The 24,714-nt window shown below is 65.3% G+C and overlaps 1 protein-coding gene across 2 annotated transcripts in view; it reads right to left on the reverse strand.

The window, feature by feature from the left end:
- LOC125464582 (E3 ubiquitin-protein ligase RNF43) overlaps nt 1–24,259 on the reverse strand; it is a 341,070-nt gene extending 316,811 nt beyond the window's left edge. For both annotated transcript variants that reach the window (XM_048557140.1, XM_048557139.1), the window contains exon 1: nt 23,742–24,259. In XM_048557140.1, the coding sequence (XP_048413097.1) occupies nt 23,742–23,975 (234 nt within the window). In that variant the 5' untranslated portion in view covers nt 23,976–24,259. The remainder of the gene's footprint in view (nt 1–23,741) is intronic.
- Nucleotides 24,260–24,714: the final 455 nt, after the last annotated feature.

Below are 24,714 nucleotides of genomic sequence, written 5' to 3' on the forward strand. Positions count from 1 at the left end.
CTCACTCAGATGTATCTCTCTCTCTCCCTCACTCACCTGCATCTCTCTCTCCCTCACTCACCTGCATCTCTCTCTCCCTCACTCACCTGCATCTCTCTCTCCCTCTCTCTGTCACCAGCATCTCTCTTTCCCACTCTCTCACTCACCGGCATCTCTCTCTCTCTCTCTCTCACTCACCGGCATCTCTCTCACTCACTCCCCTGCAACTCTCTCTCTCCCTCTCGCTCTCTCTTCCCTGCAACTCTCTCTCTCTCCACTGCATCCCTCTCTCTCTCTCTCTTTCACCTGCATCCCTCTCTCACTCTCTCTCACCTGCATCTCTCGCTCTCTCACCTGCATCTCTCGCTCTCTCTCTGTCACCTGCACCTGTCTCTCTCTCTCTCACCTGCACCCCCCCTCTCTCACCTGCACCTCTCTCTCTCTCGCACCTGCATCTCTCTCTCTCACCTGCATCTCGCTCTCTCTCTCACCTGCATCTCTCTCTCACTCACCTGCATCTCTCTCTCACTCACTTCCCTGCATCTCTCTCTCTCCCTCACTCACCTGCATCTCTCCCTCACTCACCTGCATCTCTCTCTCCCTCTCTCTGTCACCAGCATCTCTCTCTTCCACTCTCTCACTCACTGGCATCTCTCTCACTCACTGGCATCTCTCTCACTCACTCCCCTGCAACTCCCTCTCTCTCTCTCTCTCCCTCTCTCTCTCCCCTGCAACTCTCTCTCTCTCACCCTCATCCCTCTCTCTCTCAGCTGCATCTCTCTCTTCCTCTCTCTGTCACCAGCATCTCTCTTTTCCTCTCTCTGTCACCAGCATCTCTCTCTCACTCACCGGCATCTCTCTCCCTCTCTCTCTCTCATCTGCATCTCTCGCTCTCTCACCTGTCTCTCTCGCTCTCTCTCTCATCTGCACCCCCCCCTCTCTCTCTCTCTCTCACCTGCATCTCTCTCTCTCTCTCTCTCTCTCTCACCTGCATCTCGCTCTCTCACCTGCATCTCGCTCGCTCTCTCACCTGCATCTCTCTCTCTCCCTCACTCACCTGCATCTCTCTCTCCCTCTCTCTGTCACCAGCATCTCTCTGTCTCTCACCTGCATCTCTCTCTCTCCCTCTCTATCTTCCTCTCTCACCAGCATCTCTCTCCCTCTCTCACGCACTGCTGGCATCTCTCACTCACCTGCCACTCTCTCTCTCTCACTCACCTGCAACTCTCTCTCTCTCACTCACCGGCAACTCTCTCTCTCTCTCACTCACTCACCTGCAACACTCTCTCTCTCTCACTCACCTGCAACTCTCTCACTCTCTCTCTCTCACCTGCAACTCTCTCTCTCTCTCACTCCCCTGCAACTCTCTCTCACCTGCATCCCCCTCTCTCTCTCTCTCACCAGCATCTCTCTCTCTCTCTCTCTCTCTCTCACTCACCAGCATCTCTCTATCTCACCGGCATCTCTCTCTCTCGCTCTCAAACACCGGCATCTCTGTCTCTCTCTCAAACACCGGCATCTCTCTCCCTCTCTCTCTCTCTCTCTCTCTCTCTCTCTCACTCACCGGCATCTCTGTCTCTCTCTCAAACACCGGCATCTCTCTCCCTCTCTCTGTCACCGGCATCTCTCTGTCTCTCTCTCTCACTCACCGGCATTTCTCTCTCTCTCTCTCTCTCTCACTCACCGGTATTTCTCTCTCTCTCTCTCTCTCTCTCTCTCTCACTCACCGGCATTTCTCTCTCTCTCTCTCTCTCTCTCTCTCTCTCTCTCACCTGCATCTCTCTCTCTCTCTCTCTCACCTGCATCTCTCTCTCTCTCTCTCTCACCTGCATCTCTCTCTCTCTCTCTCACCTGCATCTCTCTCTCTCTCTCTCACCCGCATCTCTCTCTCTCTCTCTCACCCGCATCTCTCTCTCTTTCTCTCACCCTCTCACCTGCATCTCTCTCTCTGTCTCTTTCACCTGCATCTCTCTCTCTCTCTCTCTCTCTCACTCACCGGCAACTCTCTCTCTCTCTCACTCACCTGCAACTCTCTCTCGCTCACTCACCGGCATCTCTCTCCCTCGCTCTCTCACCGACATCTCTCTCTCTCGCTCTCTCACCGGCATCTCTCTCTCTCTCGCTCTCTCACCGGCATCTCTCTGTCTCTCACTCTCTCACCGGCATCTCTCTGTCTCTCTCTCAAACACCGGCATCTCTCTCCCTCCCTCTCTCTGTCACCGGCATCTCTCTGTCTCTCTCTCACTCACCGGCATCTCTCTCTCTCTCACTCACTCACCGGCATCTCTCTCTCACTCACTCACCGGCATCTCTCTCTCTCTCACTCACCGGCATATCTCTCTCTCTCACTCACCGGCATCTCTCTCTCTCTCACTCTCTCACTCACCAGCATCTCTCTCTCTCTCTCTCACTCACCGGCATCTCTCTCTCTCTCACTCACCGGCATCTCTCTCTCTCTCACTCACCTGCATCTCTCTCTCTCTCTCTCTCTCTCTCTCACCTGCATCTCTCTCTCTCCGTCTCTATCTTCCTCTCTCACCAGCATCTCTCTCCCTCTCTCACGCACCGGCATCTCTCAGTCACCTGCAACTGTCTCTCTCTCTCACTCACTCACCTGCAACTCTCTCTCTCAATCGCCTGCAACTCTCTCACTCTCTTACTCACCTGCAACTCTCTCTCTCTCTCACTCACCTGCAACTCTCTCTCTCTCTCTCTCTCTCTCACCTGCACCTCTCTCTCTCTCACCTGCACCTCTCTCTCTCTCACCTGCACCTCTTTCTCTCTCTCTCACCTGCATCTCTCTTGCTCTCTCTCACCTGCATCTCTCTCTCTCTCTCTCTCTCTCTCAACTGCATCTCTCTCTCTCTCACCTGCACCTCTCTCTCACCTGCACCTCTCTCTCTCTCACCTGCATCTCTCTCGCCCTCGCCCGCATCTCTCTATCTCGCCCTCGCCCGCATCTCTCTATCTCGCCCTCGCCCGCATCTCTCTCGCCCTCGCTCTCGCCCGCATCTCTCTTGCCCACGCCTGCATCTCCCTTGCCCTCGCCCGCATCTCTCTCGCCCTCTCCCACGCCCACATCTCTCTCGCTCTCTCACCCTCGCTCGCATCTCCCTCGCCCTCGCTCTCATCTCCCTCGCCCTCGCTCGCATCTCCCTCGCCCTCGCCCGCATCTCCCTCGCCCTCGCCAGCATCTGTCTCGCCCTCGCCAGCATCTCTCTCGCACTCGCCCTCGCATCTCCCTTGCCCTCGCCCGCATCTCTCTCGGTCTAGCCCTCGCCCGCATCTCTCTCACCCACGCCAGCATCTCTCTCGCCCTCGCCCACATCGCTTTGGCCCGCGCGTGCATCTCCCTCGCCCTCGCCCGCATCTCTCTCACCCACGCCAGCATCTCTCTCGCCCTCGCCCACGCCAGCATCTCTCTCGCGCTCGCTCTCGCCCGCATCTCTCTCGGCCTCGCCCTCGCCCTCGCCCGCATCTCTCTCGGCCTCGCCCTCGCCCTCGCCCGCATCTCTCTCGGCTTCGCCCTCGCCCGCATCTCTCTCGGCCTCGCCCTCGCCCGCATCTCTCTCGGCCTCGCCCTCGCCCGCATCTCTCTCGGCCTCGGCCTCGCCCTCGCCCGCATCTCTCTCGGCCTCACCCTCGCCCTCGCCCGCATCTTTCTCGGCCTCGGCCTCGCCCGCATCTCTCTCGGCCTTGCCCTCGCCCTCGCCCGCATCTCTCTCGGCCTCGCCCTCGCCCGCATCTCTCTCGGCCTCGCCCTCGCCCGCATCTCTCTCGGCCTCGCCCTCGCCCTCGCCCGCATCTCTCTCGGCCTCGCCCTCGCCCGCATCTCTCTCGGCCTCGCCCTCGCCCGCATCTCTCTCGGCCTCGCCCTCGCCCGCACCTCTCTCGGCCTCGCCCTCGCCCGCACCTCTCTCGGCCTCGCCCTCGCCCGCACCTCTCTCGGCCTCGCCCCGGCCCTCGCCCGCACCTCTCTCGGCCTCGCCCCGGCCCTCGCCCGCACCTCTCTCGGCCTCGCCCCGGCCCTCGCCCGCACCTCTCTCGGCCTCGCCCCGGCCCTCGCCCGCACCTCTCTCGGCCTCGCCCCGGCCCTCGCCCGCACCTCTCTCGGCCTCGCCCCGGCCCTCGCCCGCACCTCTCTCGGCCTCGCCCCGGCCCTCGCCCGCACCTCTCTCGGCCTCGCCCCGGCCCTCGCCCGCACCTCTCTCGGCCTCGCCCCGGCCCTCGCCCGCACCTCTCTCGGCCTCGCCCCGGCCCTCGCCCGCACCTCTCTCGGCCTCGCCCCGGCCCTCGCCCGCACCTCTCTCGGCCTCGCCCCGGCCCTCGCCCGCACCTCTCTCGGCCTCGCCCCGGCCCTCGCCCGCACCTCTCTCGGCCTCGCCCTGGCCCGCATCTCTCTTGGCCTCGCCCTGGCCCTCGCCCGCATCTCTCTCGGCCTCGCCCTGGCCCGCATCTCTCTTGGCCTCGCCCTGGCCCTCGCCCGCATCTCTCTCGGCCTCGCCCTGGCCCTCGCCCGCATCTCTCTCGGCCTCGCCCTGGCCCTCGCCCGCATCTCTCTCGGCCTCGCCCTGGCCCTCGCCCGCATCTCTCTCGGCCTCGCCCTGGCCCTCGCCCGCATCTCTCTCGGCCTCGCCCTGGCCCTCGCCCGCATCTCTCTCGGCCTCGCCCTGGCCCTCGCCCGCATCTCTCTCGGCCTCGCCCTGGCCCTCGCCCGCATCTCTCTCGGCCTCGCCCTGGCCCTCGCCCGCATCTCTCTCGGCCTTGCCCTGGCCCTCGCCCGCATCTCTCTCGGCCTCGCCCTGGCCCTCGCCCGCATCTCTCTCGGCCTCGCCCTGGCCCTCGCCCGCATCTCTCTCGGCCTCGCCCTGGCCCTCGCCCGCATCTCTCTTGGCCTCGCCCTGGCCCTCGCCGGCATCACTCTCGGCCTCGGCCTCTCTGGCCCTCACCCTCGCCCGCATCTCTCTCGGCTTTGCCCTGGCCCTCGCCTGCATCTCTCTGGCCCTCGTCCGCATCTCTCTCGGCCTCACCCTGGCCTCACCCGCATCTCTCTTGGTCTCGCCCTCGCCCGCATCTCACTCGCCCTCATCTCATCGCCCTTGCCTGCATCTCTCTGGCCCTCGCCCTCGTCCGCATCTCTCTCGCCCCTCTCCCTGATCCACCTGCACCCCTCACCCCGTCCCACCTGCTCCCCTCTCCCTCTCCCCGTCCCACCTGCACCCCTCTCCCTCTCCCTGTCCCACCCGCTCGCCTCTCCTTCTCCCCGTCCCACCCGCTCCCCTCTCCTTCTCCCCGTCCCACCCGCTCCCCTCTCCTTCTCCCCGTCCCACCCGCTCCCCTCTCCCTCTCCCCGTCCCACCCGCTCGCCTCTCCAACTGCCCGTCCTTCATGCCACCCACACCCTCTCCCTCTCCCACTCCCCGTCCCACCTGCACCAGTCTTCCTCTCCCCGTCCCACCTGCAAGCCTCTCCCTCTCCCCGTCCTTGCTGCCACCCACACCCTCTCCCTACTCCCTGTCCCAGTCCCACCCGCTCCCCTCTCCCTCCCCCTCTACCCATCCCACCTGCATGCGTCCCCCTCTCCCCGTCCCACCCGCTCCCCTCTCCCTCTCCCCGTCCCACCCGCTCCCCTCTCCCCATCCCACCCGCTCCCCTATCCCTGCCCCCGTCCCACCCACTCCCCTATCCCTGCCCCCATCCCACCCGCTCCCCTATCCCTGCCCCCGTCCCACCTGCTCCCCTCTCCCCATCCCACCTGCACCCCTCCCTCTCCCTGACCCACCTGCACCACTCTCCCCGTCCCCCCTGCACCCCTCTCTCTCTCCCCGTCCCACCTGCATCCCTCTCCCTCTCCCTGTCTCTCCTGCACCCCTCTCCCTCTCCCCGTCCCAAATCCACCCCTCTCCCTCTCTCCGTACCCCCTGCTCCCCTCTCCCTCTCCCCATACCACCTGCACCCCCTCCCTCTCCACAACCAAGCTGCACCCCTCTCCCTGTCCCACCTGCCCCATGATCCCTGTCCCTCTACCCGTCCCACCTGCACCCCTATCACTCTCCCCGTCCCGCCTGCACCCCACTCCCTCTCCGTCTCCCCGTCCCACTAGCACCCCTCTCCCTCTCCCCGTCCCACCCGCTCCCCGCTCCCCTCTCCCTCTCCCCGTCCCACATGCTCCCTTCTCCCTCTCCCTCTCCCCATCTCACCTGCACCTCTCTAACTCTACCAGTCCCACCTGAACACCTCTCCCTATTCCACCTGCAACGCTCTCCCTCTCCCCGTCCCACCCGCTCGCCTCTCCTTCTCCCCGTCCCACCAGCTCCCCTCTCCCTCTCCCCGTCACACCCGCTCCCCTCTACCTCTCCCGGACCCACCTGCTCCCCACTCCCTCTCCCCGTCCCACCCGCTCCCCTCTCCCTCTCCCCGTCCAACCCGCTCCCCTCTCCCTCTGCCAGTCTCACCCGCTCCCCTCTCGCTCTCCCCATCCCACCCGCACCCCTCTCCCTCTCCCCGTCCCACCTGCTCCCCTCTCCCTCTCCCCGTCCCACCTGCTCCCCTCTCCCTCTCCCCGTCCCACCTGCTCCCCTCTCCCTCTCCCCATCCCACCTGCACCCCTCTCCCTCTCCAAGTCCCACCTGCACCCCTCCCCCTCTACTCGTCCCAAATGCACCCATCTCCCTCTCCACAACCAAGGTGCACCCCTCTCCCTGTCCCACCTGCACCACAATCCCTGTCCCTCTACCCGTCCTACCTGCACCCCCTCCCTCTCCCCGTCCCGCCTGCACGCCTCTCCCACACCCTGGCCCACCTGCCACCCTCTCCCTCCCCCACTCCGTCCCACCTGCACCCCTCTCCCTCTCCCCGTCCAACCCACTCCCCTCTCCCTCTCCCCGTCCCACCTGCTCCCCTCTCCCTCTCCCCGTCCCACCAGCTCCCCTCTCCCTCTCCCCGTCCCACCCGCTCCCCTATCCCTCTCCCCGTCCCACCCGCTCCCCTATCCCTCTCTCTCTCCCCGTCTCACCTGCAGCCCTCTCCCTCTCCCCACCCCACCTGTACCCCTCTTCCTCTCCCAGTCCCAAATGCACCCCTCTCCCTCTCACCGTGCCACCTGCACCCCTCTCCCTCTCCCACTCCCCGTCCCCACTGCACCCCTCTCCCTCTCCCACTCCCCGTCCCACCTGCACCCCTCTCCCTCTCACCGTCCCACCTGCACCCCTCTCCCGCTCCCTGATCCGTCCCACCTGCACACCTCTCCCTCTCCCTGTCCCCTCTGCACCCCTCTCCCTCTCCCCGTCCTAACTGCACCCCCTCCCTCTCCCCGTCCCACCTGCCACCCTCATCCTGTCCCTCTCCCACTCCCCGTCCCGCCTGCATCCCTCTCCCTCTCCCTGTCCCACCTTCACCCTTCTCCCTCTCCCTCTCCCCGTCCCCACTGCACCCCTCTCCCTCTCCCTGTCTCCCCTGCACCCCTCTCCCCGTCCCACCTGCACCCCTCTCCCTCTCCCAGTCCCACCGGCACCCCTCTCCCTCTCCCCGTCCCACCCTTACCCCCTCCCTCTCCCTCTCCCCGTCGCACCTGCACCCCTCTCCCTCTCCCCGTCCCACCTGCACCCTTCTCCCACTCTCCGTCCCACCTGCACCCCTCTCCCCCTCCCTCACCCCGTCCCACTGGCACACCTCTCCCTGACCCCGTTCCCACCGGCACCCCTCTCCCTCTCCCCGTCCCACCTGCCACCCTCACCCTGTTCCTCTCCCTCTCCCCATCCCACCTGCACCCCTCTCCCTCTCCCTCTCCCACTCCCCGTCCCATCTGCTCCCGTCTCCCTCTCCCCGTCCCACCTGCTCCCCTCTCCCTCTCCCCGTCCCACCAGCTCCCCTCTCCCTCTCCCCGTCCCACCCGCTCCCCTAACCCTCTCCCCGTCCCACCCGCTCCCGTCTCCCTCTCCCCGTCCCACCTGCTCCCCTCTCCCTCTCCCTCTCCCCGTCCCACCGGCACCCGTCTCACTCTCCCTCTCCCCGTCCCACCTGAACCCCTCTCCCTCACCCTGTGCCCCCTGCACCTCTCCCTCTCCCCGTCCCACCTGCTCCCCTCTCCCAGTCCCACCTGCACCCCTCTCCCTTTCCCTCTCCCCGTCCCACCTGCCACCCTCTCCCTCTCCCTCTCCCACTCCCCGTCCCACCTGCTCCCCTCTCCCTCACCCTCTCCCCATCACACCTGCACCCCTCTCCCTGGCCCCCTGCACCCCTCTCCCTCTCCCCGTCCCCACTGAACCCCTCTCCCTCACCCTCTCCCCATCACACCTGCACCCCTCTCCCTCTCCCAGACCCCGTGCCACCTGCACCCCTCTCCCCGTCCCACCTTCACCCCTCTCCCTCTCCCCGTCCCACCTGCACCCCTCTCCCTCTCCCTGTCCCCCCTGCACCCCTCTCCCTCTCCCTGGCCCCCTGCACCCCTCTCCCTCTCCCCGTCCCCACTGAACCCCTCTCCCTCACCCTCTCCCCATCACACCTGCACCCCTCTCCCTCTCCCTGACCCCGTGCCACCTGCACCCCTCTCCCTGTCCCACCTTCACCCCTCTCCCTCTCCCCGTCCCACCTGCACCCCTCTCCCTCTCCCTGTCCCCCCTGCACCCCTCTCCCTCTCCCTGGCCCCCTGCACCCCTCTCCCTCTCACTCTGCCCCCTGCACCCGTCTCCCGCTCCCTCTGCCCCCTGCACCCCTCTCGCTCTTCCCCCTGCACCCCTCTCCCTCTTCCCCCTGCACCCCTCTCCATCTCCTTCTGCCCACTGCACCCCTCTCGCTCTCCCTGTCCCCCCTGCACCCCTCTCCCTCTGCCCCCGCACCCCTCTCCCTCTCCCTCTCCCTGTCCCCCCCTGCACCCCTCTCCCTCTCCCTGTCCCCCCCTGCACCCCTCTCCCTCTCCCCGTCCCACCTGCACCCCTCTCCCTCTCCCTGTCCCCCCCTGCACCCCTCTCCCTCTCCCTGTCCCCCCCTGCACCCCTCTCCCTCTGCCCCCGGCACCCCTCTCCCTCTCCCTCTGCCCCCTGCACCCCTCTCCCTCTCCCTGTCTCCCCTGCACCCCCCTCCCTCTCCCCCCTGCACCCCTCTCCCTCTCCCTCTCACTGTCCCCCCTGCACCCCTATCCCTCTCCCTCTCGCACCCCTCTCCCTCTCCCTCTCCCCGTCCCAACTGCCACCCTCACCCTGTCCCCGTCCCCACTGCACCCCTCTCCCTCTCCCTGACCCCGTCCCACCTGCACCCCTCTCCCTCTCCCTGTCCCCCCTGCACCCCTCTCCCTCTCCCTGGCCCCCTGCACCCCTCTCCCTCTCACTCTGCCCCCTGCACCCCTCTCCCGCTCCCTCTGCCCCCTGCACCCCTCTCCCTCTTCCCCCTGCACCCCTCACCATCTCCTTCTGCCCCCTGCACACCTTTCCCTCACCCTGTCCCCCCTGCACCCCTCTCCCACTCCCCGTCCCCACTGCACCCCTCTCCCTCACCCTCTCCCCATCACACCTGCACCCCTCTCCCTCTCCCTGACCCCGTGCCACCTGCACCCCTCTCCCCGTCCCACCTTCACCCCTCTCCCTCTCCCTGTCCCCCCTGCACCCCTCTCCCTCTCCCCGTCCCACCTGCACCCCTCTCCCGCTCCCTCTGCCCCCTGCACCCCTCTCCCTCTTCCCCCTGCACCCCTCTCCATCTCCTTCTCTCCCCTGCACCCCTCTCGCTCTCCCTGTCCCCCCTGCACCCCTCTCCCTCTGCCCCTGCACCCCTCTCCCTCTCCCTCTCCCTGTCACCCCCTGCACCCCTCTCCCTCTCCCTCTCCCTGTCCCCCCCTGCACCCCTCTCCCTCTCCCTGTCCCCCCCTGCACCCCTCTCCCTCTCCCCGTCCCACCTGCACCCCTCTCCCTCACCCTCTCCCAGTCCCACCTGCACCCCTCTCCCTCTCCCAGTCCCACCTGCACCCCTCTCCCTCACCCTCTCCCAATCCCACCTGCACCCCTCTCCCTCTCCCTCTCCCTCTCCCCGTCCCCACTGCACCCCTCTCCCTCTCCCCGTCCCCACTGCACCCCTCTCCCTCACCCTCTCCACATCACACCTGCACCCCTCTCCCTCTCCCTGACCCCGTGCCACCTGCACCCCTCTCCCCGTCCCACCTTCACCCCTCTCCCTCTCCCTGTCCCTGTCCCCCCTGCACCCCTCTCCCTCTCCCTCTGCCCCCTGCACCCCTCTCCCTGTCCCCCCTGCACCCCTCTCCCTCTGCCCTCTGCACCCCTCTCCCTCTCCCCGTCCCACCTGCCACCCCTCTCCCTCTCCCAGTCCCACCTGCCACCCCTCTCCCTCTCCCTCTCACCGTCCCCCCTGCACCCCTCTCCCTCTCCCTGACCCCATCCCACCAGCAACCCTCTCCGTCTCCCTGACCCGTCCCACCTGCACCCCTTTCCCTCTCCCTGTCCCCCCTGCACACCTCTCCCTCTCCCTCTGCACCCCTCTCCCTCTCCCTCTGCCCCCTGCACCTCTCTCCCTCGCCCTGTCCCCCCTGCACACCTCTCCCTCTCCCTGTCTCCCCTGCACCCCTCTGCCTCTCCCTGTCCCACCTGCTCCACCGTCCCTCTTCCCATCCTCCACTCACCTGTTCCCCCTTCCCACTCCCCCTCCCCCCGTTCCCCTGTCCCTCGCCCTCGGTCCTGATCCCCCGTACAACTCCCCCTCCCCATCCCCATCCCACCTGTTGCCCTCACCCTCTCCCCATGCCACCTGCTCCCCTCCCCTCCCACGTCCAACCTGTTCCCCTCTCCCCGGCCATGTTCCAACTGTTCCCCTCTCCCTTTCCCATCCCACCTGTTCCCTTCTCCCCCTCCCCATCCGCAACCCACCTGTTCCCTTCTCCCCCTCCCCATCCGCAACCCACCTGTTCCCTTCTCCCCCTCCGCATCCCACCTGTTGCCCTCTCCTCATCCGCATCCCACGTGTTGCCCTATCCCACTCCCCATCCGCATCCCACCTGTTCCCCCCTCCCCATCCGCATCCCACCTGTTCCCCTCTCCCCATCCGCATCCCACCTGTTCCCCTCTCCCCATCCGCATCCCACTTGTTCCCCTCTCCCTATCCGCATCCCACCTGTTCCCCTCTCCAAATCAGCATCCCACCTGTTGCTGTCTCACCATCCGCATCCCATGTGTTCCCATCTCCCCATCCGCATCCCACCTGTTCCCATCTCCCCATCCCGCATCCCACCTGTTCCCATCTCCCCATCTGAAACCCACCTGTTCCCCTCTCCCCCTCCCCATCCGCATCCCACCTGTTCCCTTCTCCCACTGCCCATCCGCATCCCACCTGTTCCCCTCTCCCCCTCCCCATCCGCATCCCACCTGTTCCCCTCTCCCCCTCCCCATCCGCATCCCACCTGTTCCCCTCTCCCCCTCCCCATCCGCATCCCACCTGTTCCCCTCTCCCATTCCCCATCCGCATCCCACCTGTTCCCCTCTCCCATTCCCCATCCGCATCCCACCTGCTCCCCTCTCCCCCTCCCCATCCGCATCCCACCTGTTCCCCTCTCCCCCTCCCCATCCGCATCCCACCTGTTCCCGTCTCCCCCTCCCCATCCCCATCTGCATCCCACCTGTTCCAATCTCCCCCTCACCATCCGCATCCCACCTGTTCCCCTCTCCCCCTCCACATCCGCATCCCACCTGTTCCCCTCTCCCCCTCCCCATCCGCATCCCACCTGTTCCCCTCTCCTCCTCCCCATCCGCATCCCACCTGTTCCCCTCTCCCCCTCCCCATCCCCATCTGCATCCTACCTGTTCCCATCTCCCCCTCACCCATCCGCATCCCACCTGTTCCCATCTCCCACTCCCCATCCGCATCCCACCTGTTCCCATCTCCCCATCCCCATCCGCATCCCACCTGTTCCCATCTCCCCCTCCCCATCCGCATCCCACCTGTTCCCCTCTCCCCTCCACATCCGCATCCCACCTGTTCCCCTCTCCCCCCTCCCCATCCGCATCCCACCTGTTCCCCTCTCCCCCTCCCCATCCGCATCCCACCTGTTCCCCTCTCCCCATCCCCATCCGCATCCCACCTGTTCCCCTCTCCCCCTCCCCATCCCCATCTGCATCCCACTTGTTCCCCTCTCTCCTCCCCATCAGCATCCCACCTGTTCCCCTCGCCCCCTCCCATCCCAATCCCACCTGTTCCCCTCTCCCCCTCCCCATCCGCATCCCACCTGTTTCCCCTCTCCCCCTCCCAATCCGCATCCACCTGTTCCCTTCTTCCCTTCCCCAATCCACATCCGACCTGTTCCCTTCTTCCCTCCCCATCCGCATCCCACCTATTCCCCTCTCCCCCTCTCCATCCGCATCCCACCTGTTCCCCTCTACCCCTCCCCATCCGCATCCCACATGTTCCACTTTCCACATCTGCATCCGCATCCCACCTGTTCCCCTCATCCTTTCCCCATCTGCATCCGCATCCCACCTGTTCCCCTCACCCTTTCCCCATCTGCATCCGCATCCCACCTGCTCCCCCTCCCCATCCGCATCCCAGCTGTTACCCCTCCCCATCCGCATCCCTCCTGTTCCCGTCTCCCCATCCGCATCCCACCTGTTCCCGTCTCCCCATCCGCATCCCACTTGTTCCCGTCTCGCCATCCGCATCCCACCTGTTCTCATCTCCCATCCGCATCCCACCTGTTCCCATCTCCCCATCTGCATCCCATCTGTTCCACACTCCCCTTCCACATACGAACTGTTCCCCTCTCCCTTCCCCCTCCCCTTCCCCATCCCACCTGTTCCCTTCAACCCCTCCGCATCCGCATCCCACCTGCTTCACCCCTCCCCATCCGCATCCCACCTGTTCCCCCCTCCCCATCCGCATATCACCTGTTCCCCTCTCCCCATCCGCATATCACCTGTTCCCCTCTCCCCATCCACATATCACCTGTTCCCATCTCCCCATCCGCATCCCACCTGTTCCCCTCTCCCCATCCGCATATCACCTGTTCCCCTCTCCCCATCCGCATCCCACCTGTTCCCCTCTCCTCATCCGCATCCCACCTGTTCCCCACTTCCCTTCCACATATGACCTGTCCCCTCTCCCTTTCCCCCTCGCCATCCCACCTGCTCCCTTCTCCCCCTCCCCATCCGCATCCCACCTGTTCCCCTCTCCCGCTCCCCATCCGCATCCCACCCGTTCCCTTCTCCCCCTCCCCATCCGCATCCCACCCGTTCCCTTCTCCCCCTCCCCATCCGCATCCCACCCGTTCCCTTCTCCCCCTCCCCATCCGCATCCCACCCGTTCCCTTCTCCCCCTCCCCATCCGCATCCCACCCGTTCCCTTCTCCCCCTCCCCATCCGCATCCCACCCGTTCCCTTCTCCCCCTCCCCATCCGCATCCCACCCGTTCCCTTCTCCCCCTCCCCATCCGCATCCCACCCCTTCCCTTCTCCCCCTCCCCATCCGCATCCCACCCCTTCCCTTCTCCCCCTCCCCATCCGCATCCCACCCCTTCCCTTCTCCCCCTCCCCATCCGCATCCCACCCATTCCCTTCTCCACCTCCGCATCCGCATCCCACCTGTTCCCCTCTCCCCCTCTCCCCCTCCCCATCCACTTCCCACCTGTTCCCCTCTCCCCCTCACCATCCGCATCCCACATGTTCCCCTTTCCCCCTCACCATCCGCATCCCACCTGTTCCCCTCACCCTTTCCACATCCGCATCCCACCTGTTGCCCTCTCCCCATCCGCATCCCACCTGTTCCTGTCTCCCCATCTGCATCCCATCTGTTCCCCACTCCCCTTCCCATCCCACCTGTTCCCCTCTCCCCATCCGCATCCCACCTGTTCCCGTCGCCCCATCCGCATCCTACCTGTTCCCATCTCCCCATCCGCATCCCACCTGTCCCCCTCTCCCATCCGCTTCCCACCTGTTCCCCTCTCCCCATGCGCATCCCACCTGTTCCCCTCTCCTCATCCGCATCCCACCTGTTCCCCACTTCCCTTCCACATATGACCTGTTCCCCTCTCCCTTTCCCCCTCGCCATCCCACCTGCTCCCTTCTCCCCCTCCCCATCCGCATCCCACCTGTTCCCCTCTCCCGCTCCCCATCCGCATCCCACCTGTTGCCCTCTCCCCATCCGCATCCCACCCGTTCCCTTCTCCCCCTCCCAATCCGCATCCCACCCGTTCCCTTCTCCCCCTCCCAATCCGCATCCCACCCGTTCCCTTCTCCCCCTCCCCATCCGCATCCCACCCGTTCCCTTCTCCCCCTCCCCATCCGCATCCCACCCGTTCCCTTCTCCCCCTCCCAATCCGCATCCCACCCGTTCCCTTCTCCCCCTCCCCATCCGCATCCCACCCGTTCCCTTCTCCCCCTCCCAATCCGCATCCCACCCGTTCCCTTCTCCCCCTCCCCATCCGCATCCCACCCGTTCCCTTCTCCCCCTCCCCATCCGCATCCCACCCGTTCCCTTCTCCCCCTCCCCATCCGCATCCCACCCCTTCCATTCTCCCCCTCCGCATCCCACCCCTTCCCATCTCCCCCTCCCCATCCCACCCCTTCCCTTCTCCCCCTCCCCATCCGCATCCCACCCGTTCCCTTCTCCCCCCTCCCCATCCGCATCCCACCCGTTCCCTTCTCCACCTCCGCATCCGCATCCCACCTGTTCCCCTCTCCCTCTCCCCATCCACTTCCCACCTGTTCCCCTCTCCCCATCCGCATCCCACCTGTTCCTGTCTCCCCATCTGCATCCCATCTGCACCCCACTCCCCATCTGCATCCCACCTGTTCCCCTCACCTTTTTCCCCATCTGCATCCGCATCCCACATGTTCCCGTCTCCCCATCCGCATCCCACCTGTTCCCGTCTCCCCATCCGCATCCCACTAGGTCCCGTCTCCCCAGCCGCATCCCATCTGTTCCCATCTCCCCCTCCCCATCTGCATCCCACCTGTTGCCCTCTCCCCATCTGCATCCCACCTGTTCCCTTCTCCCCATCTGCATCCCACCTGTTCCCCTCCCACCTCCCCATCCACATCCCACCTGTTGCCCTCTCCCCATCTGCATCCCACCTGTTCCCCTCTCCCCATCTGCATCCCACCTGTTCCCCTCCCCCCTCCCCATCCACATCCCACCTGTTGCCCTCTCCCCATCTGCATCCCACCTGTTCCCCTCTCCCCATCCGCATCCCACCTGTTGCCCTCTCCCCATCCGCATCCCACCTGTTCCCTTCTCCCACTGCCCATTCGCGTCTCACCTGTTCCCTTCTCCCCCTCCCCATCTACATTCCACCTGTTCCCTTCTCCCCCTCCCCATCCTTCTCCCCCTCCCCATCTGTATCCCACCTGTTGCCCCCTCCCCATCCGCATCCCACCTGTTCCCCCCTCCCCATCCGCATCCCACCTGCTCCCCTCTCCCCATCCGCATCCCACCTGTTCCCATCTCCCCATCTGCATCCCACCTGTTCGCCCCTCCCCATCCGCATCCCACCTGTTGCCCTCTCCCCATCCGCATCCCACCTGTTCCCTTCTCCCACTGCCCATCCGCATCCCACCTGTTCCCTTCTCCCCCTCCCCATCCGCGTCTCACCTGTTCCCTTCTCCCCCTCCCCATCCGCATCCCACCTGTTCCCTTCTCCCCCTCCCCATCCTTCTCCCCCTCCCCATCTGCATCCCACCTGTTGCCCCCTCCCCATCCGCATCCCACCTGTTCCCTTCTCCCCCTCCCCATCCGCATCCCACCTGTTCCCTTCTCCCCCTCCCCATCCGCATCCCTCCTGTTCCCTTCTCCCCATCCGCATCCCACCTGTTCCCCTCTCCCCATCCGCATCCCACCTGTTCCCATCTCCCCATCCGCATCCCACCTGTTCCCATCTCCCCATCCGCATCCCATCTGTTCCCCACACCCCTTCCATGTATGACCTGTTCCCCTCTACCTTTCCCCCTCCCCATCCCACCTGTTCCCTTCTCCCACTCCCCATCCGCATCCCACCTGTCCCCCTCTCCCCCTCCCCATCCCCATCCCACCTGTTGCCCTCTCCTCATCCGCATCCCACCTGTTCCTCTCTCCCTCTTCCCATCCGCATCCCACCTGTTCCCCTCTCCTCCTCCCCATCCGCATCCCACCTGTCGCCCTCTCCCCCTCCCCATCCGCATCCCACCTGTTCCCTTCTCCCTCTGCCCATCTGCATCCCACCTGTTCCCTTCTCCCCATAGGCATCCGCATCCCACCAGTTCCCTTCTCCCCCTCCCCATCCGCATCCCTCCTGTTCCCTTCTCCCCATCCGCATCCCACCTGATCCCCTCTCCCCATCTGCATCCCACCTGTTGCCCCCTCCCCATCCGCATCCCACCTGTTCCCTTCTCCCCCTCCCCATCCGCATCCCACCTGTTCCCTTCTCCCCCTCCCCATCCGCATCCCTCCTGTTCCCGTCTCCCCATCCGCATCCCACCTGTTCCCGTCTCCCCATCCGCATCCCACTTGTTCCCGTCTCCCCATCCGTATCCCACCCGTTCCCTTCTCCCCCTCCCGATCCGCATCCCACCCCTTCCATTCTCCCCCTCCGCATCCCACCCCTTCCCTTCTCCCCCTCCGCATCCCACCCCTTCCCTTCTCCCCCTCCCCATCCCACCCCTTCCCTTCTCCCCCTCCCCATCCGCATCCCACCCGTTCCCTTCTCCCCCTCCCCATCCGCATCCCACCCGTTCCCTTCTCCACCTCCGCATCCGCATCCCACCTGTTCCCCTCTCCCTCTCCCCATCCACTTCCCACCTGTTCCCCTCTCCCCATCCGCATCCCACCTGTTCCTGTCTCCCCATCTGCATCCCATCTGCACCCCACTCCCCATCTGCATCCCACCTGTTCCCCTCACATTTTCCCCATCTGCATCCGCATCCCACATGTTCCCGTCTCCCCATCCGCATCCCACCTGTTCCCGTCTCCCCATCCGCATCCCACCAGGTCCCGTCTCCCCAGCCGCATCCCATCTGTTCCCATCTCCCCCTCCCCATCTGCATCCCACCTGTTGCCCTCTCCCCATCTGCATCCCACCTGTTCCCTTCTCCCCATCTGCATCCCACCTGTTCCCCTCCCACCTCCCCATCCACATCCCACCTGTTGCCCTCTCCCCATCTGCATCCCACCTGTTCCCCTCTCCCAATCTGCATCCCACCTGTTCCCCGCCCCCCTCCCCATCCACATCCCACCTGTTGCCCTCTCCCCATCTGCATCCCACCTGTTCCCCTCTCCCCATCCGCATCCCACCTGTTGCCCTCTCCCCATCCGCATCCCACCTGTTCCCTTCTCCCACTGCCCATTCGCGTCTCACCTGTTCCCTTCTCCCCCTCCCCATCTGCATTCCACCTGTTCCCGTCTCCCCCTCCCCATCCTTCTCCCCCTCCCCATCTGTATTCCACCTGTTGCCCTCTCCCCATCCGCATCCCACCTGTTCCCTTCTCCCACTGCCCATTCGCGTCTCACCTGTTCCCTTCTCCCCCTCCCCATCTGCATTCCACCTGTTCCCTTCTCCCCCTCCCCATCCTTCTCCCCCTCCCCATCTGTATCCCACCTGTTGCCCCCTCCCCATCCGCATCCCACCTGTTCCCCCCTCCCCATCCGCATCCCACCTGCTCCCCTCTCCCCATCCGCATCCCACCTGTTCCCATCTCCCCATCTGCATCCCACCTGTTCCCGTCGCCCCATCCGCATCCTACCTGTTCCCATCTCCCCATCCGCATCCCGCCTGTCCCCCTCTCCCCATCCGCATCCCACCTGTTCCCCTCTCCCATGCGCATCCCAACTGTTCCCCTCTCCTCATCCGCATCCCACCTGTTCCCCACTTCCCTTCCACATATGACCTGTTCCCCTCTCCCTTTCCCCCTCGCCATCCCACCTGCTCCCTTCTCCCCCTCCCCATCCGCATCCCACCTGTTCCCCTCTCCCGCTCCCCATCCGCATCCCACCTGTTGCCCTCTCCCCATCCGCATCCCACCCGTTCCCTTCTCCCCCTCCCAATCCGCATCCCACCCGTTCCCTTCTCCCCCTCCCAATCCGCATCCCACCCGTTCCCTTCTCCCCCTCCCCATCCGCATCCCACCCGTTCCCTTCTCCCCCTCCCCATCCGCATCCCACCCGTTCCCTTCTCCCCCTCCCCATCCGCATCCACCCGTTCCCATCTCCCCCTCCCCATCCGCATCCCACCCGTTCCCTTCTCCCCCTCCCCATCCGCATCCCACCCCTTCCATTCTCCCCCTCCGCATCCCACCCCTTCCCTTCTCCCCCTCCCCATCCCACCCCTTCCCTTCTCCCCCTCCCCATCCGCATCCCACCCGTTCCCTTCTCCCCCTCCCCATCCGCATCCCACCCGTTCCCTTCTCCCCCTCCCCATCCGCATCCCACCCGTTCCCATCTCCCCCTCCCCATCCGCATCCCACCCGTTCCCTTCTCCCCCTCCCCATCCGCATCCCACCCCTTCCATTCTCCCCCTCCGCATCCCACCCCTTCCCTTCTCCCCCTCCCCATCCCACCCCTTCCCTTCTCCCCCTCCCCATCCGCATCCCACCCGTTCCCTTCTCCCCCTCCCCATCCGCATCCCACCCGTTCCCTTCTCCACCTCCGCATCCGCATCCCACCTGTTCCCCTCTCCCTCTCCCCATCCACTTCCCACCTGTTCCCCTCTCCCCATCCGCATCCCACCTGTTCCTGTCTCCCCATCTGCATCCCATCTGCACCCCACTCCCCATCTGCATCCCACCTGTTCCCCTCACCTTTTCCCCATCTGCATCCGCATCCCACATGTTCCCGTCTCCCCATCCGCATCCCACCTGTTCCCGTCTCCCCATCCGCATCCCACCAGGTCCCGTCTCCCCAGCCGCATCCCATCTGTTCCCATCTCCCCCTCCCCATCTGCATCCCACCTGTTGCCCTCTCCCCATCTGCATCCCACCTGTTCCCTTCTCCCCATCTGCATCCCACCTGTTCCCCTCCTACCTCCCCATCCACATCCCACCTGTTGCCCTCTCCCCATCTGCATCCCACCTGTTCCCCTCTCCCAATCTGCATCCCACCTGTTCCCCTCCCCCCTCCCCATCCACATCCCATCTGTTGCCCTCTCCCCATCTGCATCCCACCTGTTCCCCTCTCCCCATCCGCATCCCACCTGTTGCCCTCTCCCCATCCGCATCCCACCTGTTCCCTTCTCCCACTGCCCATTCGCGTCTCACCTGTTCCCTTCTCCCCCTCCCCATCTGCATTCCACCTGTTCCCTTCTCCCCCTCCCCATCCTTCTCCCCCTCCCCATCTGTATCCCACCTATTGCCCCCTCCCCATCCGCATCCCACCTGTTCCCCCCTCCCCATCCGCATCCCACCTGCTCCCCTCTCCCCATCCGCATCCCACCTGTTCCCATCTCCCCATCTGCATCCCACCTGTTCGCCCCTCCCCATCCGCATCCCACCTGTTGCCCTCTCCCCATCCGCATCCCACCTGTTCCCTTCTCCCACTGCCCATCCGCATCCCACCTGTTCCCTTCTCCCCCTCCCCATCCGCGTCTCACCTGTTCCCTTCTCCCCCTCCCCATCCGCATCCCACCTGTTCCCTTCTCCCCCTCCCCATCCTTCTCCCCCTCCCCATCTGCATCCCACCTGTTGCCCCCTCCCCATCCGCATCCCACCTGTTCCCTTCTCCCCCTCCCCATCCGCATCCCACCTGTTCCCTTCTCCCCCTCCCCATCCGCATCCCTCCTGTTCCCTTCTCCCCATCCGCATCCCACCTGTTCCCCTCTCCTCCTCCCCATCCGCATCCCACCTGTCGCCCTCTCCCCCTCCCCATCCACATCCCACCTGTTCCCTTCTCCCTCTGCCCATCTGCATCCCACCTGTTCCCTTCTCCCCATAGGCATCCGCATCCCACCAGTTCCCTTCTCCCCCTCCCCATCCGCATCCCTCCTGTTCCCTTCTCCCCATCCGCATCCCACCTGTTCCCCTCTCCCCATCCGCATCCCACCTGTTGCCCCCTCCCCATCCGCATCCCACCTGTTCCCTTCTCCCCCTCCCCATCCGCATCCCACCTGTTCCCTTCTCCCCCTCCCCATCCGCATCCCACCTGTTCCCCTCTCCCCATCCGCATCCCACCTGTTCCCCTCTCCCCATCCGCATCCCACCTGTTCCCATCTCCCCATCCGCATCCCATCTGTTCCCCACACCCCTTCCATGTATGACCTGTTCCCCTCTCCCTTTCCCCCTCCCCATCCCACCTGTTCCCTTCTCCCACTCTCCATCCGCATCCCACCTGTCCCCCCTCTCCCCCTCCCCATCCGCATCCCACCTGTTGCCCTCTCCTCATCCGCATCCCACCTGTTCCTCTCTCCCTCTCCCCATCCGCATCCCACCTGTTCCCCTCTCCCCCTCCCCATCCGCATCCCACCTGTCGCCCTCTCCCCGTCCCCATCCGCATCCCACTTGTTCCCTTCTCCCTCTGCCCATCTGCATCCCACCTGTTCCCTTCTCCCCATAGGCATCCGCATCCCTCCTGTTCCCTTCTCCCCCTCCCCATCCGCATCCCTCCTGTTCCCTTCTCCCCATCCGCATCCCACCTGTTCCCCTCTCCCCATCCGCATCCCACCTGTTCCCTTCTCCCCATCCGCATCCCACCTGTTCCCCTCTCCCCATCCGCATCCCACCTGTTCCCTTCTCCCCATCCGCGTCCCACCTGTTCCCCTCTCCCCCTCCCCATCCCACCTGTTCCCTTCTCCCCCTCCCCATCCGCATCCCACCTGTTCCCTTCTCCCCCTCCCCATCCGCATCCCTCCTGTTCCCTTCTCCCCATCCGCATCCGACCTGTTCCCTTCTCCCCATCCGCATCCCACCTGTTCCCTTCTCCCCATCTGCATCCCCCCTGTTCCGCTCCCCCCTCCCCATCCACATCCCACCTGTTGCCCTCTCCCCATCCACATCCCACCTGTTCCCCTCTCCCCATCTGCATCCCACCTGTTCCCCTCCCCCCTCCCCATCCAACCTGTTGCCCTCTCCCCATCCGCATCCCACCTGTTCCCTTCTCCCACTGCCCAACCGCGTCTCACCTGTTCCCTTCTCCCCCTCCCCATCTGCATTCCACCTGTTCCCTTCTCCCCCTCCCCATCCTTCTCCCCCTTCCCCATCTGCATCCCACCTGTTGCCCCCTCCCCATCCGCATCCCACCTGTTCCCTTCTCCCCCTCCCCATCCGCATCCCACCTCTTCCCTTTCTCCCCCCTCCCCATCCGCATCCCACCTGTTCCCCTCTCCCCATCCGCATCCCACCTGTTCCCATCTCCCCATCCGCATCCCACCTGTTCCCATCTCCCCATCCGCATCCCATCTGTTCCCCCAACACCCCTTCCATGTATGACCTGTTCCCCTCTCCCTTTCCCCCTCCCCATCCCACCTGTTCCCTTCTCCCACTCCCCATCCGCATCCCACCTGTCCCCCTCTCCCCCTCCCCATCCGCATCCCACCTGTTGCCCTCTCCTCATCCGCATCCCACCTGTTCCTCTCTCCCTCTCCCCATCCGCATCCCACCTGTTCCCCTCTCCCCCTCCCCATCCGCATCCCACCTGTCGCCCTCTCCCCGTCCCCATCCGCATCCCACTTGTTCCCTTCTCCACTGCCCATCTGCATCCCACCTGTTCCCTTCTCCCCATAGGCATCCGCATCCCTCCTGTTCCCTTCTCCCCCTCCCCATCCGCATCCCTCCTGTTCCCTTCTCCCCATCCGCATCCCACCTGTTCCCCTCTCCCCATCCGCATCCCACCTGTTCCCTTCTCCCCATCCGCATCCCCACCTGTTCCCCTCTCCCCATCCGCATCCCACCTGTTCCCTTCTCCCCATCCGCATCCCACCTGTTCCCCTCTCCCCCTCCCCATCCCACCTGTTCCCTTCTCCCCCTCCCCATCCGCATCCCACCTGTTCCCTTCTCCCCCTCCCCATCCGCATCCCTCCTGTTCCCTTCTCCCCATCCGCATCCCACCTGTTCCCCTCTCCCCATCCGCATCCCACCTGTTCCCCTCTCCCCATCCGCATCCCACCTGTTCCCTTCTCCCCATCTGCATCCCCCCTGTTCCCCTCCCCCCTCCCCATCCACATCCCACCTGTTGCCCTCTCCCCATCCACATCCCACCTGTTCCCCTCTCCCCATCCGCATCCCACCTGTTCCCCTCTCCCCATCCGCATCCCACCTGTTCCCTTCTCCCCATCTGCATCCCACCTGTTCCCCTCCCCCCTCCCCATCCAACCTGTTGCCCTCTCCCCATCCGCATCCCACCTGTTCCCTTCTCCCACTGCCCATCCGCGTCTCACCTGTTCCCTTCTCCCCCTCCCCATCTGCATTCCACCTGTTCCCTTCTCCCCCTCCCCATCCTTCTCCCCTTCCCCATCTGCATCCCACCTGTTGCCCCCTCCCCATCCGCATCCCACCTGTTCCCTTCTCCCCATCCGCATCCCACCTGCTCCCCTCTCCCCATCCCACCTGTTCCCATCTCCCCATCCGCATCCCACCTGTTCGCCCCTCCCCATCCGCATCCCACCTGTTGCCCTCTCCCCATCCGCATCCCACCTGTTCCCTTCTCCCACTGCCCATCCGCATCCCACCTGTTCCCTTCTCCCCCTCCCCATTCGCGTCTCACCTGTGCCCTTCTCCCCCTCCCCATCCGCATCCCACCTGTTCCCTTCTCCCCCTCCCCATCCTTCTCCCCCTCCCCATCCGCATCCCACCTGTTCCTCCCTCCCCATCCGCATCCCAACTGTTCCCCTCTCCCCATCCGCATCCCACCTGTTCCCTTCTCCCCATCTGCATCCCCCCTGTTCCCCTCCCCCCTCCCCATCCACATCCCACCTGTTGCCCTCTCCCCATCCACATCCCACCTGTTCCCCTCTCCCCATCCGCATCCCACCTGTTCCCCTCTCCCCATCCGCATCCCACCTGTTCCCTTCTCCCCATCTGCATCCCACCTGTTCCCCTCCCCCCTCCCCATCCACATCCCACCTGTTGCCCTCTCCCCATCCGCATCCCTCCTGTTCCCTTCTCCCCATCCGCATCCCACCTGTTCCCCTCTCCCCATCCGCATCCCACCTGTTCCCTTCTCCCCATCTGCATCCCACCTGTTCCCCTCCCCCCTCCCCATCCACATCCCACCTGTTGCCCTCTCCCCATCCACATCCCACCTGTTCCCCTCTCCCCATCCGCATCCCACCTGTTGCCCTCTCCCCATCCGCATCCCACCTGTTCCCTTCTCCCCATCTGCATCCCACCTGTTCCCCTCCCCCCTCCCCATCCACATCCCACCTGTTGCCCTCTCCCCATCCGCATCCCTCCTGTTCCCTTCTCCCCATCCGCATCCCACCTGTTCCCCTCTCCCCATCCGCATCCCACCTGTTCCCTTCTCCCCATCTGCATCCCACCTGTTCCCCTCCCCCCTCCCCATCCACATCCCACCTGTTGCCCTCTCCCCATCCACATCCCACCTGTTCCCCTCTCCCCATCCGCATCCCACCTGTTGCCCTCTCCCCATCCGCATCCCACCTGTTCCCTTCTCCCACTGCCCATCCGCATCCCACCTGTTCCCTTCTCCCCCTCCCCATCCCCATCCCACCTGTTCCCCCCTCCCCATCCGCATCCCATCTGTTCCCTTCTCCCTTTCCCCCTCCCTCGTCCGCCCCTCGCCCCCTCCCTCACCTGCACCTCTTTCTTTCTCTTTTCCAGCCGCCCTCCCCGCCTTTCCGTGGATCCATCTTTCTCCGTTTACCTGCAGCAGTTTGCCCTCTGCTGCCACTCTCATGCCAGCTCCGGCGAAGTGTCCGTGAAGGAGGAGCGTGCTGTTGTTCGCCACCACGCCGTTCAGCCCATATCGGTACTGAATCACTTCTATCTCGGCCACGGTCTCCTCCTCGTCCGCCGACCCCGACTCGGATCTGGCCGAGGCCAGAGCGGCGCTCCATAGCCATTGCAGAGCCAGCAGCAGCAGCGCTGCGCTCCTCATAATGAGAGCTGGTGCGGGGGGCCCTCCGCGGGCATACTGCACCCCCGGCCCGGGGAGGTGGGGACACACTCTCACCGACACCGGCTCACCTGGCCGCACGGGCCGCGCACGATGATCGACACCGACCCACCGGATGCACTTCGGCTCCCCCGCTGGGCCGAGCCGGCGATCGCTCTCCCCGGAACCGCGCCGCGTCTCCCACAAAGCGGGCTCTAACAATAACCACCCACCGGGGCCACACTCTCAACCCTCCTTCACCCTCAGACCGAGCACAGGGGCAGGGGGCGGGGCAATCGTCTGACTGACAGACCGAGGGGGCGGGGGCCCTGCCTGACTGACAGTCCGAGGGGGCGTGTCCACTCTGACTGACCGACTCCCCCCAAAGGGCGGGCCCACAGTCTGACTGACAGCCCGAGGGGGCGGGGGCGCAGTCTGACTGACAGCTCGAGGGGGCGGGGCGATGTTTGACTGACGGACTGAGGTTTTCCTAGTTGCGGGGGTGCGGTGTGAACTGTCTGACTCAGAGCTCAAGGGGGCGAGGCAGTCTTACCGTAAGCCCGAGGGACGGGACACAGTCTGACTGACACCTCGAGAGGGCGGGGCAGTGTCTGACTGACAGATCAAATGGGTGGGTCAATGTCTGACTGAAAGCCCAAGGGGCAGGGACACTGTCATTCCGACAGCTCAAGGGGTGGGGCACTGACTTACTGACAGCTTGAGGGGCGGGAGTTGAGTCCGA

This window comes from Stegostoma tigrinum, chromosome 27 (assembly GCF_030684315.1).
Source record: "Stegostoma tigrinum isolate sSteTig4 chromosome 27, sSteTig4.hap1, whole genome shotgun sequence".
Taxonomy (NCBI): Eukaryota; Metazoa; Chordata; class Chondrichthyes; order Orectolobiformes; family Stegostomatidae; genus Stegostoma; species Stegostoma tigrinum.